Below are 13312 nucleotides of genomic sequence, written 5' to 3'. Positions count from 1 at the left end.
ATTGCCTTTCAAGGACACAGTCATACACAAAAGGGAAACTTGGAGCTGTTGGTACCTTAGTGAGTTCCTCTTCGAAATGTGTGTTTGGTCCAAATGGTTAAGACAAGAAAAACGGGGTTTAGGTTCTAAGCCCGACATCTACTATTTACTATGTGATCTTGTCAGGGTCATGTGACCTCCTTAAGCCTGAGTGTGGACTGTGGCTAATACTAAGCCTTTTGGTTTCTACGAGGACTATATGAGATACTGTGCTCACCACGAACTAAACATGATGATGTTTATTTTACCAACTGGCAGTGTCTCAAAGGCGAGACACAGATAAATGCTGAGATCATTAAGAGAAAAGCCCCCCCACCCCCAAATGTAATTGGGCTAACTTTCTCCCTTGGAATATTAAGACAACCAAGAGGACTCACACAGAGCTTTAAAGAGGACTACCAGGTTTTCGCTAGGGAGTACCTGAAAGAATGTCCTAATACATCCGAGCAGGTCAGCGCTCTCCACCACATTGGCACAGCTGCTCTGCGTGCCTGTTTTTGTTTTTAACATGATGATGGCTTCTTGTGTCATGCATGCACAGAACACAGGAAATGCAGCTTTTCTCTTGGTCCTCATCCCCAGTTCTTCCCATCCTCTCGTCTTCATTCCAGGGAACTTCCAGGTTACCCCTAAAGCGAGGTTGTCACTGGAGAATTAGAGAAACGTGCTGCTTTTTAGTGAAGTGTCTACAGTTTAAGTATATATGTAGACAGCTGTCTTAGAGGTGGCTAGGAATTTTAAAGGAATCAAAGTTAACTAGACCTAAGCATGTCTGGTTATTGTCAGCTCTACTCTGATGTTCCTTATACTGGGCTGTGTATCCTTCGTCTTCTGCATCTTCATTCTCTCTACCCTTGAATTCAGCAATGTGGTTACAAAATGCTTGAAAGGTGTCAGTACTGACCCTGTAGTTAATTTTTTCTTAAGTGATACAGTGTCACAACTATGTATATAACTTACTAGGTATTATATGATAAGTAATGTAGAGATAATGTAAATTATCACAATATACATAGATCATGGGCAAATATCAGCATCATTTTATATAAGGGTCTTGAGCATCATTAAATTTTGGTATCTGAGTTGGAGTTCTGTGGATACTGAAAACAACTGTATAATATGATCAAGACTTGCTAAACAACTTCCTAGATTCTCTACTTGCAGTACAGTAGGAGGCAGTAAAACAGCAGAGCTTCCCTCCCCTGTATTAAGTCAAAACCCACAGCAGTATAATGTAAGTCATTATATGGTCACAGGGCTGTGGGGAATAAAGTGAGGTAAAGGGTATCGAGACCAAAGTGAGAGAGAAGCTGGTCGGGTAAGGCCTCCTTGCAGATGGATGGCCTATGACTTCACTGATAGAAGGATACGTCGTGTGGATGTTTGGAGAAAGCAGAGATCCAAAGGAAGCCATGAGCTAAGGTTAGAGCACTTCTGTCATGTTTAGAGAACAGACAGCAAGGAGGTCGCCGTTGGTAGAAGAGAGAAAGCGAAGGTGGGAGTTATGAGACCAAAGACCGGGGTTTCCATGAGGCTCTTACCTTACTGGACCACTTTAAACATTTCTGTTAAGAGTACTATTGAGGATCCACGGGGATATTACAAGGTTGCTAATCAATAAAGTTGCTGTCCTTTATTTAGAAACACAGAAAGGCTTTTGTAAATGGAAAGTAACTCACTCTTAGACTCTTTTTGTTTGCGAGACAGGGTCTCTGTGTGTTGTCTATGCAAGTAGTCCTGGCTGTCTATGCAATTCAGGCTGGAACTACGTCCTGGCTATCTAGATCCCACTGACTGTCCCTGCCTTCCCCCAAGGGGAATACCATGTCTGGCAGTCTTAGATTCCTTAACATTACTTCCACTTAGGTCTTTATATTTTACTGTGACTGAGGTTTGTAAACTGCATGAAAAGTTTGTTATGCTTAGGGACAGTATACTTTGTTTCCGAGGTGATTTTTTTTTTTTTTAGTCATTTTAAATTCTTGTTTTAAGTTTGTAGAGACAAAGTTACTTTTTTATGGTTTTTTTTTTTTCCTACTTTGTTGATCTAAATTACACATCTGATTCTAATAAGGGTATAGGAAATATTACAAGGTATCATTGTAACATTAGGTTCCTATTGCAGGGAGAAAATTATTTGGTGTCTTGTTTGTTTGTTTGTTTGTTTGTTCTGTTGTCTGTTTTCCACTCACCCACCTCCACTGGTTTCTCTGTGTAGCCCTGGCTGTTATGGAACTGACTGTGTAGACCAGGCTGGCCTCAAACTCAAGAGATTTGCCTGCCTCTGCTGCCAAAGTGCTGGGACCAAAGGCGTGCACCACCGTGCCTGGCTATTATTTGGTGTCTAAGAGCCTTTAGGGTGTTATTAACATGAAGGTCTCTTCTCTGCACTACCCAAGTGTATGTAGCAATACGTAACTTTAACATATATTGTAAAACTTCCATAGCAATGTTTAAAGCCTTTTCTAGATTATAGTGCCCACATAAACTTGTTTCTCTCTTATTGTTTGGGGCATGAAAACATTCAGCTAATTTCCCAAAGAGTGTCTAAAATGTCTAACAAGGTTCTCAACCTTCCTAGGGCTGTGTTTCTTTAATACAGCTCCTCAGGTTGTGCTGACCCCCAATCATAAAATTATGTCATTGTCACTTCATAACTGTAATTTCGCTACTGTTGTGAATCATAATGTAAAATATCTGATATACAACCCCTTCAAAGGGTCATTTGACGCCCCCCCCCCCAAAGGGGTTTACACTTTCAGGTCCATCACTGAGGGAAGTTAGGGCAGGAACCTGGAGGCAGGAGCTGATGCAGAGGCTGTGGAGAAGTACTACTTATTGGCTTGCTCCCCTGATTTGCTCAACCTGCTTTCTTCTAGAACCCAGGAGCACCAGCCCAAGGATGGCCCCACCCACCATGGGCTGGGCCCTCTCCCATCAATCACTAATAAGAAAACAACCTACAGGCTTGCCTACTGCCTGATCTTACAGAGGCATTTTCTCATTCTCTGAAATGACTAACCTGTGTCAAGTTGCCATAAGATTAGCCAGCACAGGGTCTTACTATTTTGCCCTGGCTGTCCTGGAACTCTGCATGTTACCTCTATGGGTGCTAGGGGTTGGTCTTAGGTCTTCATGCTTGTGCAGCAAGCGTTCTTACTCACCAAGCCCCCTTCCCGCGTCCCCAACACATTGTCCGTGGAGATGCTGTGTTCTGCTTCTGTGCTTTCTGCTTAGTCCAGTGGCTTGTGACTGTCCAAGACAGTTCAGATTGTGACCTGTAGCACTAATGCATACTCCATCCTCTCCAAGTGCTTTCTGCAATCCACATTTCTCCATGGAGGTTTGCAGTTCAGAGATGTGACTATGTGCTGTATTTTCTCGTTTTCTTTCGAAAGCCTGCTTGTCTCCCTGAAGCAGTGTTTTCTATGTGTCAGGCTTACAAGAGAACCTTGAAGGGTCGTTTTGAAGACAGAGATGGATGGTTGCAAACTAGGACAGGTTAACCATATAATTAGGAGAACTTTAGAGATGGGATGAAAGATTAGTGTAGTAGATGAACCAGAAGGAAGGGAAGAATTTGGTAAAGTTTAGAACAACTACTGCTCTCAGTGCCGAAGGAGAGTCTTGCATTCTCTGTGTTCTCTGACCTTCACCTAAATCTGGTTCTGAAGAATAAAGAACATGGTTGGTGGCATTGTGCATTCTGAAGCAGTTTCTCAGCATCAGCACTGTTACTGTTTACGGTCATATTTTGAATAAAGAATTTCCAAAGGATTTGACCTGGCTTTGCATCCCTGTCTCACCAGTTCACATAGTGGTTTAGTTACATCATCAGATTAACAAGGACTGTTGACACACTCAGCTTTGGGAACCAACAACAGGGTCGGTAAACAGGCTGCAAGAGCAGTAGCAGCAGCATTCAGATTATTGCTGCCTCTGTGTCGGTTACAGGGCATCTGGTGTCCCCTTATGGCCTTCATGAGCTCCAGACATACAAGTGGTAAACAGTTATACATGTAGACAAAACATCCATACACATAGAGTAATAAAAAATTATATTACACATGTGTTTGTGTGTATAGAGTGTGTTTACATGTATAGAGGCGGGAAGAGAGACTGGGGTCTGGAGCGATGGCGTAGCAGTTGAACTGGGATTTGGTCTCCACGTGCTCAAAAGCTGGGCATGCAGTACCTGCCTTGAGCCCCAGCTACAAGGGAGAGTGGAGACAGAAATTATCATCAGGACTTAATGGCTTCTAACCAAGCTAAGAAAAGTCAGCCCTGGTTCAGGGAGAGACCTGCCTTGAAGGAATAGTGTGGTGGAAGAGGACACAACACCCGCTGCTGGCTTTAGTGAGTGCACTGGCACAGGGACCTGCACACATGTGCACAAACAGATCTTTAAAGGATGTGGGATAAAAGTTCTCCTGGTGTCTAGCCTACTTAAAACAGGATTGGTTAAACACTGCTCTAAAAAAATGCAACCTAATAAAGAGATTAAAGGCTAAAAATTTGACAGAAACTCTGACAGTAGGTTCATCATGTAATGTTGCTTTTTTTTTTTTTTTAATGTTGTGAAATAGGTGGACAACCTCACAAAAGGAGGAAGACGTCTGATGCAAATGAAACTGAAGATCATTTGGAATCTTTAATATGCAGAGTAGGGGAAAAGGTATGCACCAAGCCCAGGGGTTAGGGCCGGGATGGACAGCTCTCTAATGTCTAGAGCTGTACTGGGTGGTGTAGGTTTTAGACAACGCTTATATTACTGACATCTCGATCTCAAAGTGAAAGTGTTTTGGAACTCCTGGGATTCAGATCAGTAAGTAATTTTCATTAGATAAGTCTTAAACAGACCTGGGGAATGGTCCTCTCTGTGAAGCAGACTGATGCCTGAGCTGGCAGTATGTCGTTTGTGAGAGGCAGCCTTGTAGAACAGTGACTGGGAAGTCATCAGTGCTGAGGGAACTCCCCGCCAAATTGTCATCAGTTCTCGTTTTCTTCCCTTTGGTCTTATAGTGCCTTCAGGAAGACCTCGATGTCTTCATGGTCATGCAAGGGCTTAGCTTTAGTTCACTGGTTGCCTGAGTGCTAACAGATAATTAATAATGATGTCTTCTGCAGAGCGCCTGCTCTTTAGAGAGCAATCTCGAAGGCCTGGCTGGTGTTTTAGAAGCGGATCTTCCTAACTACAAGAGCAAGATCTTAAGGCTCCTTTGTACAGTGTATGTATGTAAAAGATTTGTGGATCAGGTGATGATGTATTATCTACTCTTCTGTGCTTTGGGGAATGTTCCGAGGACATGCTCATGTTAACTAGTTACTGGCTGTCCTTGTCCTGATACCCGTGCTCAAAATCTTCATCTTTGCCCTTTGCTGAACTTAGTTATTTAAAGTGATAACTAGAACTAGACTGAAGTGGTTTCCTTGTGTTTTGTTTCTTAGAGTTTTAAAATCATTTAAGTTTTTAACTTAGAAAATGATGAAATGTTTAGAATTTAGCTGTGTGTGTGTGTGTGTGTGTGTGTGTGTGTGTGTGTGTGTTTGTATTAGTAGGACCAAATGAATAGGGAACCGTAGGTGGCTTTTGAGGGCTGAAGATGCTCTCGAAGCTTTTAATGACATAATTGTTCTTGGTGCTATAGTGACCATTTCAGGAATTTTTAAAGAATGGCTAATTTTAAGATTTATTTTTTGTGCATGAGTATTTTATTCCTCTGCCTGTGGAAGTTAGAAGATGGCGTTAGATGCCCTGGAACTAGGGTTTTGGGCACTTAGAAGCCACCATGTGGGTGCTGGGAATCCAACTTGAGTCCTCTGCAAGAACGGGTGCTCTTAACTGTCTAGACCCATAGATAAAATTTCATTTGCAAAGGAATCCAGTCAGTTCATAGAAATGTACATCTAGACTAAGAAACTATGAAACCGATCATTTCAGTATAGGATGATACCCTCTGTTTTGATAGTATGTATTACAGAATTGTTAGGCTGGTGAAGCTGTTGGAAGCCATGCTTGCTTGTATAAGGCTGGACTTGGCACTGATTGGCAGTGCTCTTTAAAATCTTTTAACTTGAGAAAGCTTTAGGGACCATGGTATACTTTCAATACAAGTAGTTTTTTCAGCTCCTAAATTCTCCCCTGTACCTAGCAAGATACCTTAAGAGAACAGTATAAGAAAATTCTCCATAGACTTACTATTATTGCCTACTTGATTTTTTTGCACTATATCTAAACGCTTCGTTTATTTTGTGTGTGTGTGCATGTGTGGGTGCACATGCTCTGCAGCCTGTGTGGAGGGCAGAGAATGACTTGGAAGAATCTGTTCTCTCAAATTCAAGTTGGCAAGGAAGAGTTTTAACCTGCTCGGCCATCTTCCCGTCCTCAGCATGCTCTCAACTCGATTAGCGTGCTGTGTTTTAAGCATTCCTTATAGGAACTTGGTTGAAACTCATTTTAATTCTTTATTTTTTTATAAGCAATCCAGTAATGTTTCTCCAAGAGGAATTCTGATCCCATGGTGTTTGGCTAGCTAAGTTTAGAAGCTCTGAATGCTCTGTTCCCCTTAATGATTCTGCATTAAAGAATCTCGTTTCACGGAACACTTCGGAGATTACCATAGAAACCATCTTCTGTGGGATTGTTACTTCCACTCTAGACATTTAAAGGAAAACTGCTCTAACATGAGTTGCATTCATTTTGGTGTGATAACTTCACAAGTAACTGTTCCTTAAGTAAAATGAAAAATATTAGAGTCTGTATCTGTATACTTTTCAGTGACCCGTATATCTTTTTCTGAAGTCATTTTCAAAACATGGTTAAAATAAAACATAGTTTTATTCCAAAGTTATTTAATGTTAGAAGCTTTGTGTACTATTCAACAGCTTAATATAAACCTTTGTTTTGGGTTGTTTTGTACGGGTTCTCAAATCAGTGCACGTCTGTTACCTGAGAAGCTAACAATTTATACAACATTAGTTGGACTGCTGAATGCCAGGAATTACAACTTTGGAGGAGAATTTGTAGAAGCTATGATTCGTCAACTTAAAGAATCGCTAAAAGCAAATAACTATAATGAAGCTGTATATTTGGTAAGTTTAATACATATGTGTGTATATAATATATATAAATTATATGTATAATTTATAACACCTGTATTATAAATTAGTATTGAAATGAAGGAAAGGAACTATTGCAGGTCCTGAAACTGTTATTTATGCCCTTTTCTGTAAGTTCACCAGCTCATTCCTAGGAGCCCCTATCTACTGAGTAAGCCGTCCAGAAATCAACGTTGGTTTTTAGCTTTTCTTTGCTTCCTTTTATGTCTCTAACCTCTCTGAATTCTATCTCCCAAATCCCCTTTGTCCTTAAGGCTCTAGCAGTCTGTGACTTTTTTGTGTTCTTAGCTGCCTTCTTACTTGACGGTTTCCATCTGCTCTGCCTCTGAGTCTGTCTTCACTGATGGCAGCAGCATAGCCTTTGTACAACTAGGCCCTGCTCATGTTGGCTACTGGTTAAAAGCTTCGTTTCCTGCCTGTGTTTTTATGGTGGGTGGTTTTAAAATTCTGATACACAAAATGAGTCACTGGGCCACAGAGAATAAATATTAGAACTTTTGTCTTTTTTTTAATAGTTTGTGTATGTGAGATATCCTGGTCACATTGGTCCCTGTAATCCCTTTCCCACCTCCTCTTGCTGTACCCTTTCTAGCCATCTCTCTACTCTGATGTCTTTTGTACCTGGGTGACTGATGAGTTTAATTAGGACTGCTTGCACACAGGTGTGGGAGTCACACTGGAGCATCAGCACCTTAGTAGTGGCTACACAACTGAAGAAAATTCCTTTTTCCCCAGAAACTCTTAACTGTTGTAAATATTTAATATTCATCAGGGGTTTCTATACTGCCTCAGACCATTCAGTTCCCAGATAAAAGATACAGAACCTTTATATTTATAATAAGCCTAGACAGCATTAGAGCTGGATATGAATCCTGTATAACCATTTTGTTTACTTCTCTGCTAGTCATGAGTTATAATTTGCCATGTTCCGCCTGGCCACTCTTATTCTAATTGGCCAGCCCTCCAGGGCCCCTGACATCTTCTCTTCACAGTCCCCACCCCCTTTCTCTCTGCCTGGTCTCTGCCCAAGGACCTAAGCCCCTCCTACTTCTCTTCTGCCCAGCTATAGGCATCTTTATTGACCAATCAGGGATAACTTGTGGGGCAAGGTTGTATTTCATCTCTTGGTGAAATGAAGATCTCTTTGTTCTGAGGCAACCAGGGCTAGTATTCAGTGTTACAGTACATAACAACAGACCAAACTGCCACAGCTAACAGCCAATCACTGCTCAGAAAAGGGTGAGGCCTGTGAGCCTCCATCCTTACCTATGGAGGATAGGTGAGCTGCCCAGTCTTGTGTAGGTTTTGTGTAACTGCTGTAAAGTTGTGAGTTGTGGCTACGTCCAGTCCATAGACCCCTCCCAGCCTCTGGCTCTTAGATTCCTTTTGCAGTATAGAGCCTTTATGTGTCTTAATTTACCTTTTAGTGCAAGAGTAATCTCTTTTTAGATTGTGTTGTCCCAAATAGGCTGAGTTCCCTAAAATAGTACCTGAGTACTGTTTACTTAGCCTGGCACACGCTGTGGACATCCAATGAATCTCTTTTTTACTTAAAACTTCCGTTTCTATATTTCAGCAAAAATTATTCCTAGCCAAACAGAAAGACCAACCAGCCGCACTAGAACGGAGTAACTAGAGTATCTGGGTGTCTGGGTGCTTACACACCTTAGCCTGGTGTGCAGTAAACAGTATACTGGTATACAGTAACTGATGGGCGTGAGTTGTCCTCCCCTGCAAGTGTGCTCATGGGCCTGAAATTCGAATTCATGTCATCTTGTGTAAATATTGTTTTGCACCTTAAGTTTAAAGAGTTCTTGATTGACAGGCTGCACAAACAAAAAGATGGTAAACTAAATCTAGGCCACGGGCTTTAGTTCCATAGGCTGGTACAAGGTTGTTTATTTTGTGACTTATGAAGGACTGTTAGGTTTAATGCAGATATCTTTACCCTCACAGGTCCGTTTTCTGTCTGATCTTGTGAATTGTCATGTGATTGCTGCCCCATCTATGGTTGCTATGTTTGAGAATTTTGTAAGTGTAACCCAGGAAGAAGATGTGCCTCAAGTAAGCACCCTTTCTATTGAATCTGTTTTGGTTACTGGGTTTTTGTTTTCCCCACTGGAGACTGCAGTAAACAAAGTGCAGAAACATCATCACACTATTATGCTTGAGAGCTGAAGGGCAGGTCAGCTGGCCTTCCGGTGGGCTCTCTTGCTGTCTTTGTGCTGATTCAAATGAGTTTAGTAAGATTAGAAATATACATTTGGAAGTTCTCTGGGTTAGCTAGATGTTTTATTTAAGCTCTATTGAAAAGCTTCCCCAGCATTGCATTTAAGAATAAAAAGGATGGGGTGGGGAAATGTGTAGCTCAGCTACAGAATGCTTGCCTAGCGTCTAACCACGGAGAGAGAAGATAGTTAATAAGTAAAACTAGCTGGCATGCACTTTTTAAAATTACCCTTCTAAACTTGCTCAGGTGCGACGGGATTGGTATGTGTACGCATTTCTGTCATCCTTGCCCTGGGTTGGAAAGGAGTTGTATGAAAAGAAAGACGCCGAAATGGACCGAATCTTCTCCACCACTGAAAGCTATCTCAAGTAAGGGCATGGATCTCGTGCGCTTCGTTGCTTGTATAAAGATGTCCGACTGACACAGTGAGTGCTAAGTCTCTGTCAGCAGACACCATCAAGTGACAGGAAGTGTTCGTTACCTTTTGTTCTCTGCCGTAACTCACTAAGACCTCAGTGCGTCCCTAGTGCAGCAGTTGGTAATGAGTCTTCTAAGCTGTTTCATGTGGCGGTGAAAGAACACCGAGGTCTAACAGCTCCGCTAGGGTTCTAGTGTTCGTAAGCTGAGAGTCACCTGTGGCTTAAAGTTACCCCTCTGCTCGGACATGGTACCATGTATTCTACATAAGAGCACTGGCCTGGTACAGACTTTTATTTCATACATATTAATTCCGAGTCAAGCCCTTACCCAGGCCAGTGTAAAAAACATGTTATTTTATTAGATACAATCAAATGATGGGCCTTGTTAGTAAATACCCCAGTGACCTCACATCATGATGATGATGAACGACCGTGTGCTCCTTCAGCTTTCACAGACTGTTGTCATTCTTCTCTGGATACCATCAGTATTGCTTTGTTGGGTATAGTGAACATGACATCTAAAGACTTTTGCATATCTGTGCATGCAGATGTATGTGTATATATGCGAGTGTGGAAATACATGCTTGATTTTATACAAATGTCAGTCTAGCATATATATACATATATATATGTGTATATGTATATATGTGTGTGTGTGCATGTTTTTTTTTGAAATTGTTATATAAAAGCATGTGTTAGTTTTATTAGCAGTATTCTTTTTTTCTTAATAGAACATAGTTTCTCTTGATTAGTCCACTCTCTGTTCAGGTTCTGGTTCCTGGTACTGTAAAGAAGATCAGAATATTCTTATGCGTATGTGTGCGTATATTTGCAGCTGTATTTGTGGGACTATGAATTCATAGAAATGACATTGTTGGGTAAAGGTTAGAACAGTTGAGATTTTTGACATATATAGTCAGATTGTCTTCAAGGGGTATATTTTTGCAGAATCAAGGTTGTACCAATTAACCCTCTGTGCCATCAGTGTGTGAGATACAGAAATGCCAATAACCTGATGACCATGATCAAAAATGTTGATCTGCAGATCTCATGGACAGAAATGTTTTCCATTGTTTTAATTAATCATGAGAACCTTTGAATATCTTTTATGTTTTAAACTCTAAGTGTAGTTTTCATTTCTATCTTTAGAAGACGCCAGAAGACTCACGTACCCATGTTACAAGTGTGGACTGCTGATAAACCACATCCACAAGAAGAGGTGAATTGGTTTCTATCTTGTAACATAAACACAGCTCTTGAGTAGACTCTGTCTCTGTGACATGCTTAAACTAAGTCAGTGAGATGGCAGTTCGTGAAGGTGCTGCCACCAACCCTGCTCGGCATTCAGTTCCCAGGACCCACACGGTGGAAGGAGGGACCAGTTTCTGCAGGCTGTCCTCTGAGCTCTGCTAGTGCTCTGGGGACCAGGTGCCACACAAATGAGTAAAGCCGAAACCTAGAAAATGTTCAGTCTGCTGTACTTGTATGTCTTAGCTAGGTTTGTAAATACTTCCTCAGAGTCTGGAAGCATAGATGTTAGAATGTACTAGAAACAGCCCCTTGTTTTTTAAACACCAGTTTTCATAGACTTGACAAGTTTTATATCTAAATACTCAGTTTTAAAAGCAGTGGGAGTAACAGCTCTGAATGTGCTTCTGAAAACAAGCTGGTTGAGTAGAGATGGAGAATGAGCCTGCTCAGTGGGTGAGGCAGCCTGAGATAGAGCCCGGGACTGTAGAGGGGCATCCCTTGACCGGAGTTGTCCTCTGACCTACATGTGATGCTCTGCAAGGTGCGTGCGCATCAGTGTCGTTTTAAATGAAAACAAAAACTTCATGCCATTCTTTACTGTATATGACATCAAACTAGCTTACTTTGTTGTCTGTTTTAGAGGGTAGACTTTCCTGTATTGTTTAGTCAAAATGTGTCTACTAAATATTAAAATCTCTCTTTAGTATTTAGATTGCCTGTGGGCCCAGATTCAGAAGTTGAAGAAAGACCGGTGGCAGGAAAGGCACATCCTAAGGCCCTACCTTGCCTTCGACAGCATCCTCTGTGAAGCTCTACAGCACAACCTGCCTCCTTTCACACCGCCGCCGCACACGGAGGACTCGGTGTACCCGATGCCCAGGGTCATCTTCAGGATGTTTGACTACACAGATGACCCAGAGGTGAGGTGACTGAGATCTCCAGGAAGGGCCTAGCCTGAAGCTGTACTTGGGACTTACATCTTAGATATTTTGAGACAGGGTTTCTCTCTGGAGCACAGATTGGCTTTTAGTTTACAAATTCTCTTACCTCAGCCTTTCAGGTGCTGGGATTACAGGCTTGTACCACCTTGCCCAGCTCTGAAACAGTCTTTTAATTTTCAGGGTTTTTTTCTATATATAATATAAGATTGAAAATTAATTTAATGTTTTAATTTAGCAAATTATTATCACCTTGTTATGCAGAAACTTTTGTTTTACTCTTATAAATAGAAGAAACGGCATAATTTAACAGTCAAGAGGGTAAGTTGAGAGCCAAGTTAGCATCTTCATGCACATGCTACCTGGGCCTACTAGGGAGTACTTTACTTTCTGTGCCTCGGTTAAGAGGAATAAGAATAGTATGTATGTCTAAGTGGAATAAATTATCACACGTGAAATACCTTGAACAATGACTCATGATGAGTGCTCAGTTTTAGCTGTTAGGGTAGGGGTGTGTTGTATGCATGGGGTAGCCAGTGGCTGACTCCAGGTGTCTGTCCACTGTTCTTCGCCTTTGGGGGACGGGGTCAGCAAGGTCTCCCAGTGAACCTGTCCTGCGTGGCCTTAAGCCCTGCAAACCACCTATCTTGAGATTCCCGCAGTGCTGGGGATACAGGTACATGCCACCTGTTTAGCTCTTAATGTGGGTTCTGGGGCTTCTTCCACTGAGCCCTCTCCCCGGAACATGTTTAGCTAATTTTTCTTGGTTGTTTAGTGTGTGTCTCCTTGTAGCCCAGTCCGTCTTCATCAGAACAATCCTCCTGCCTAGGCCTCTGAGCTCTGAGACAGTACTTGTCAACCACTATGCTGAATATTTCAACTTTTTTTTTTTTTTTTTTTTGCCTAAGAAAGGTCCCCTATAGCATTGTATTTGCTATTGCAGCTGAAGGTGACCTTTAACATGTTATTCTCCTGCCTCTGCCTCTGTTGTGATTACAAACACTCACCACCATACCCAGTTTTCTGTGTTGCTAAGAATTGAACCCAGGCCTTGTGCTAAGCAAGCACTCTGCTGACCAAACTGCACTCTCAGCCCTATTTGCCTATTGTTGATATTTAAAAAACAAAAAGCTTCCTTTTTAAAGTTGTCCATATTTTTAAACAACTCAGTTTGTTATTCATCTGTACAGTTATTAAAAGTAATTTTTGTCAGCCTCCCAAGTTAACATTCCAGTTTTTATATTACCTTTTTATGGTTTTCTAAATTGTTGGCAACTCTTTAATAGAAAAACGTGATTTTGTTATGATACTGGATT

The 13312-nt window shown here is 41.5% G+C and overlaps 1 protein-coding gene across 1 annotated transcript in view; it reads left to right on the top strand.

The window, feature by feature from the left end:
• Positions 1-13312, top strand: part of NCBP1 (nuclear cap binding protein subunit 1) — a 30781-nt gene that overhangs the window by 1038 nt on the left and 16431 nt on the right. The window contains exons 2-8 of the mRNA XM_080940115.1: positions 4626-4714; positions 5167-5267; positions 6975-7131; positions 9115-9222; positions 9635-9756; positions 10957-11026; positions 11763-11978. Of these exons, the coding sequence (XP_080796241.1) occupies positions 4626-4714; positions 5167-5267; positions 6975-7131; positions 9115-9222; positions 9635-9756; positions 10957-11026; positions 11763-11978 (863 nt within the window). The remainder of the gene's footprint in view (positions 1-4625; positions 4715-5166; positions 5268-6974; positions 7132-9114; positions 9223-9634; positions 9757-10956; positions 11027-11762; positions 11979-13312) is intronic.

Source organism: Micromys minutus (assembly GCF_963924665.1).
Source record: "Micromys minutus genome assembly, chromosome: 28".
NCBI classification, from domain to species: Eukaryota; Metazoa; Chordata; class Mammalia; order Rodentia; family Muridae; genus Micromys; species Micromys minutus.
Note: the sequence above shows the minus strand (reverse complement) of the source record. Positions and strands in the feature narration are given on the sequence as shown.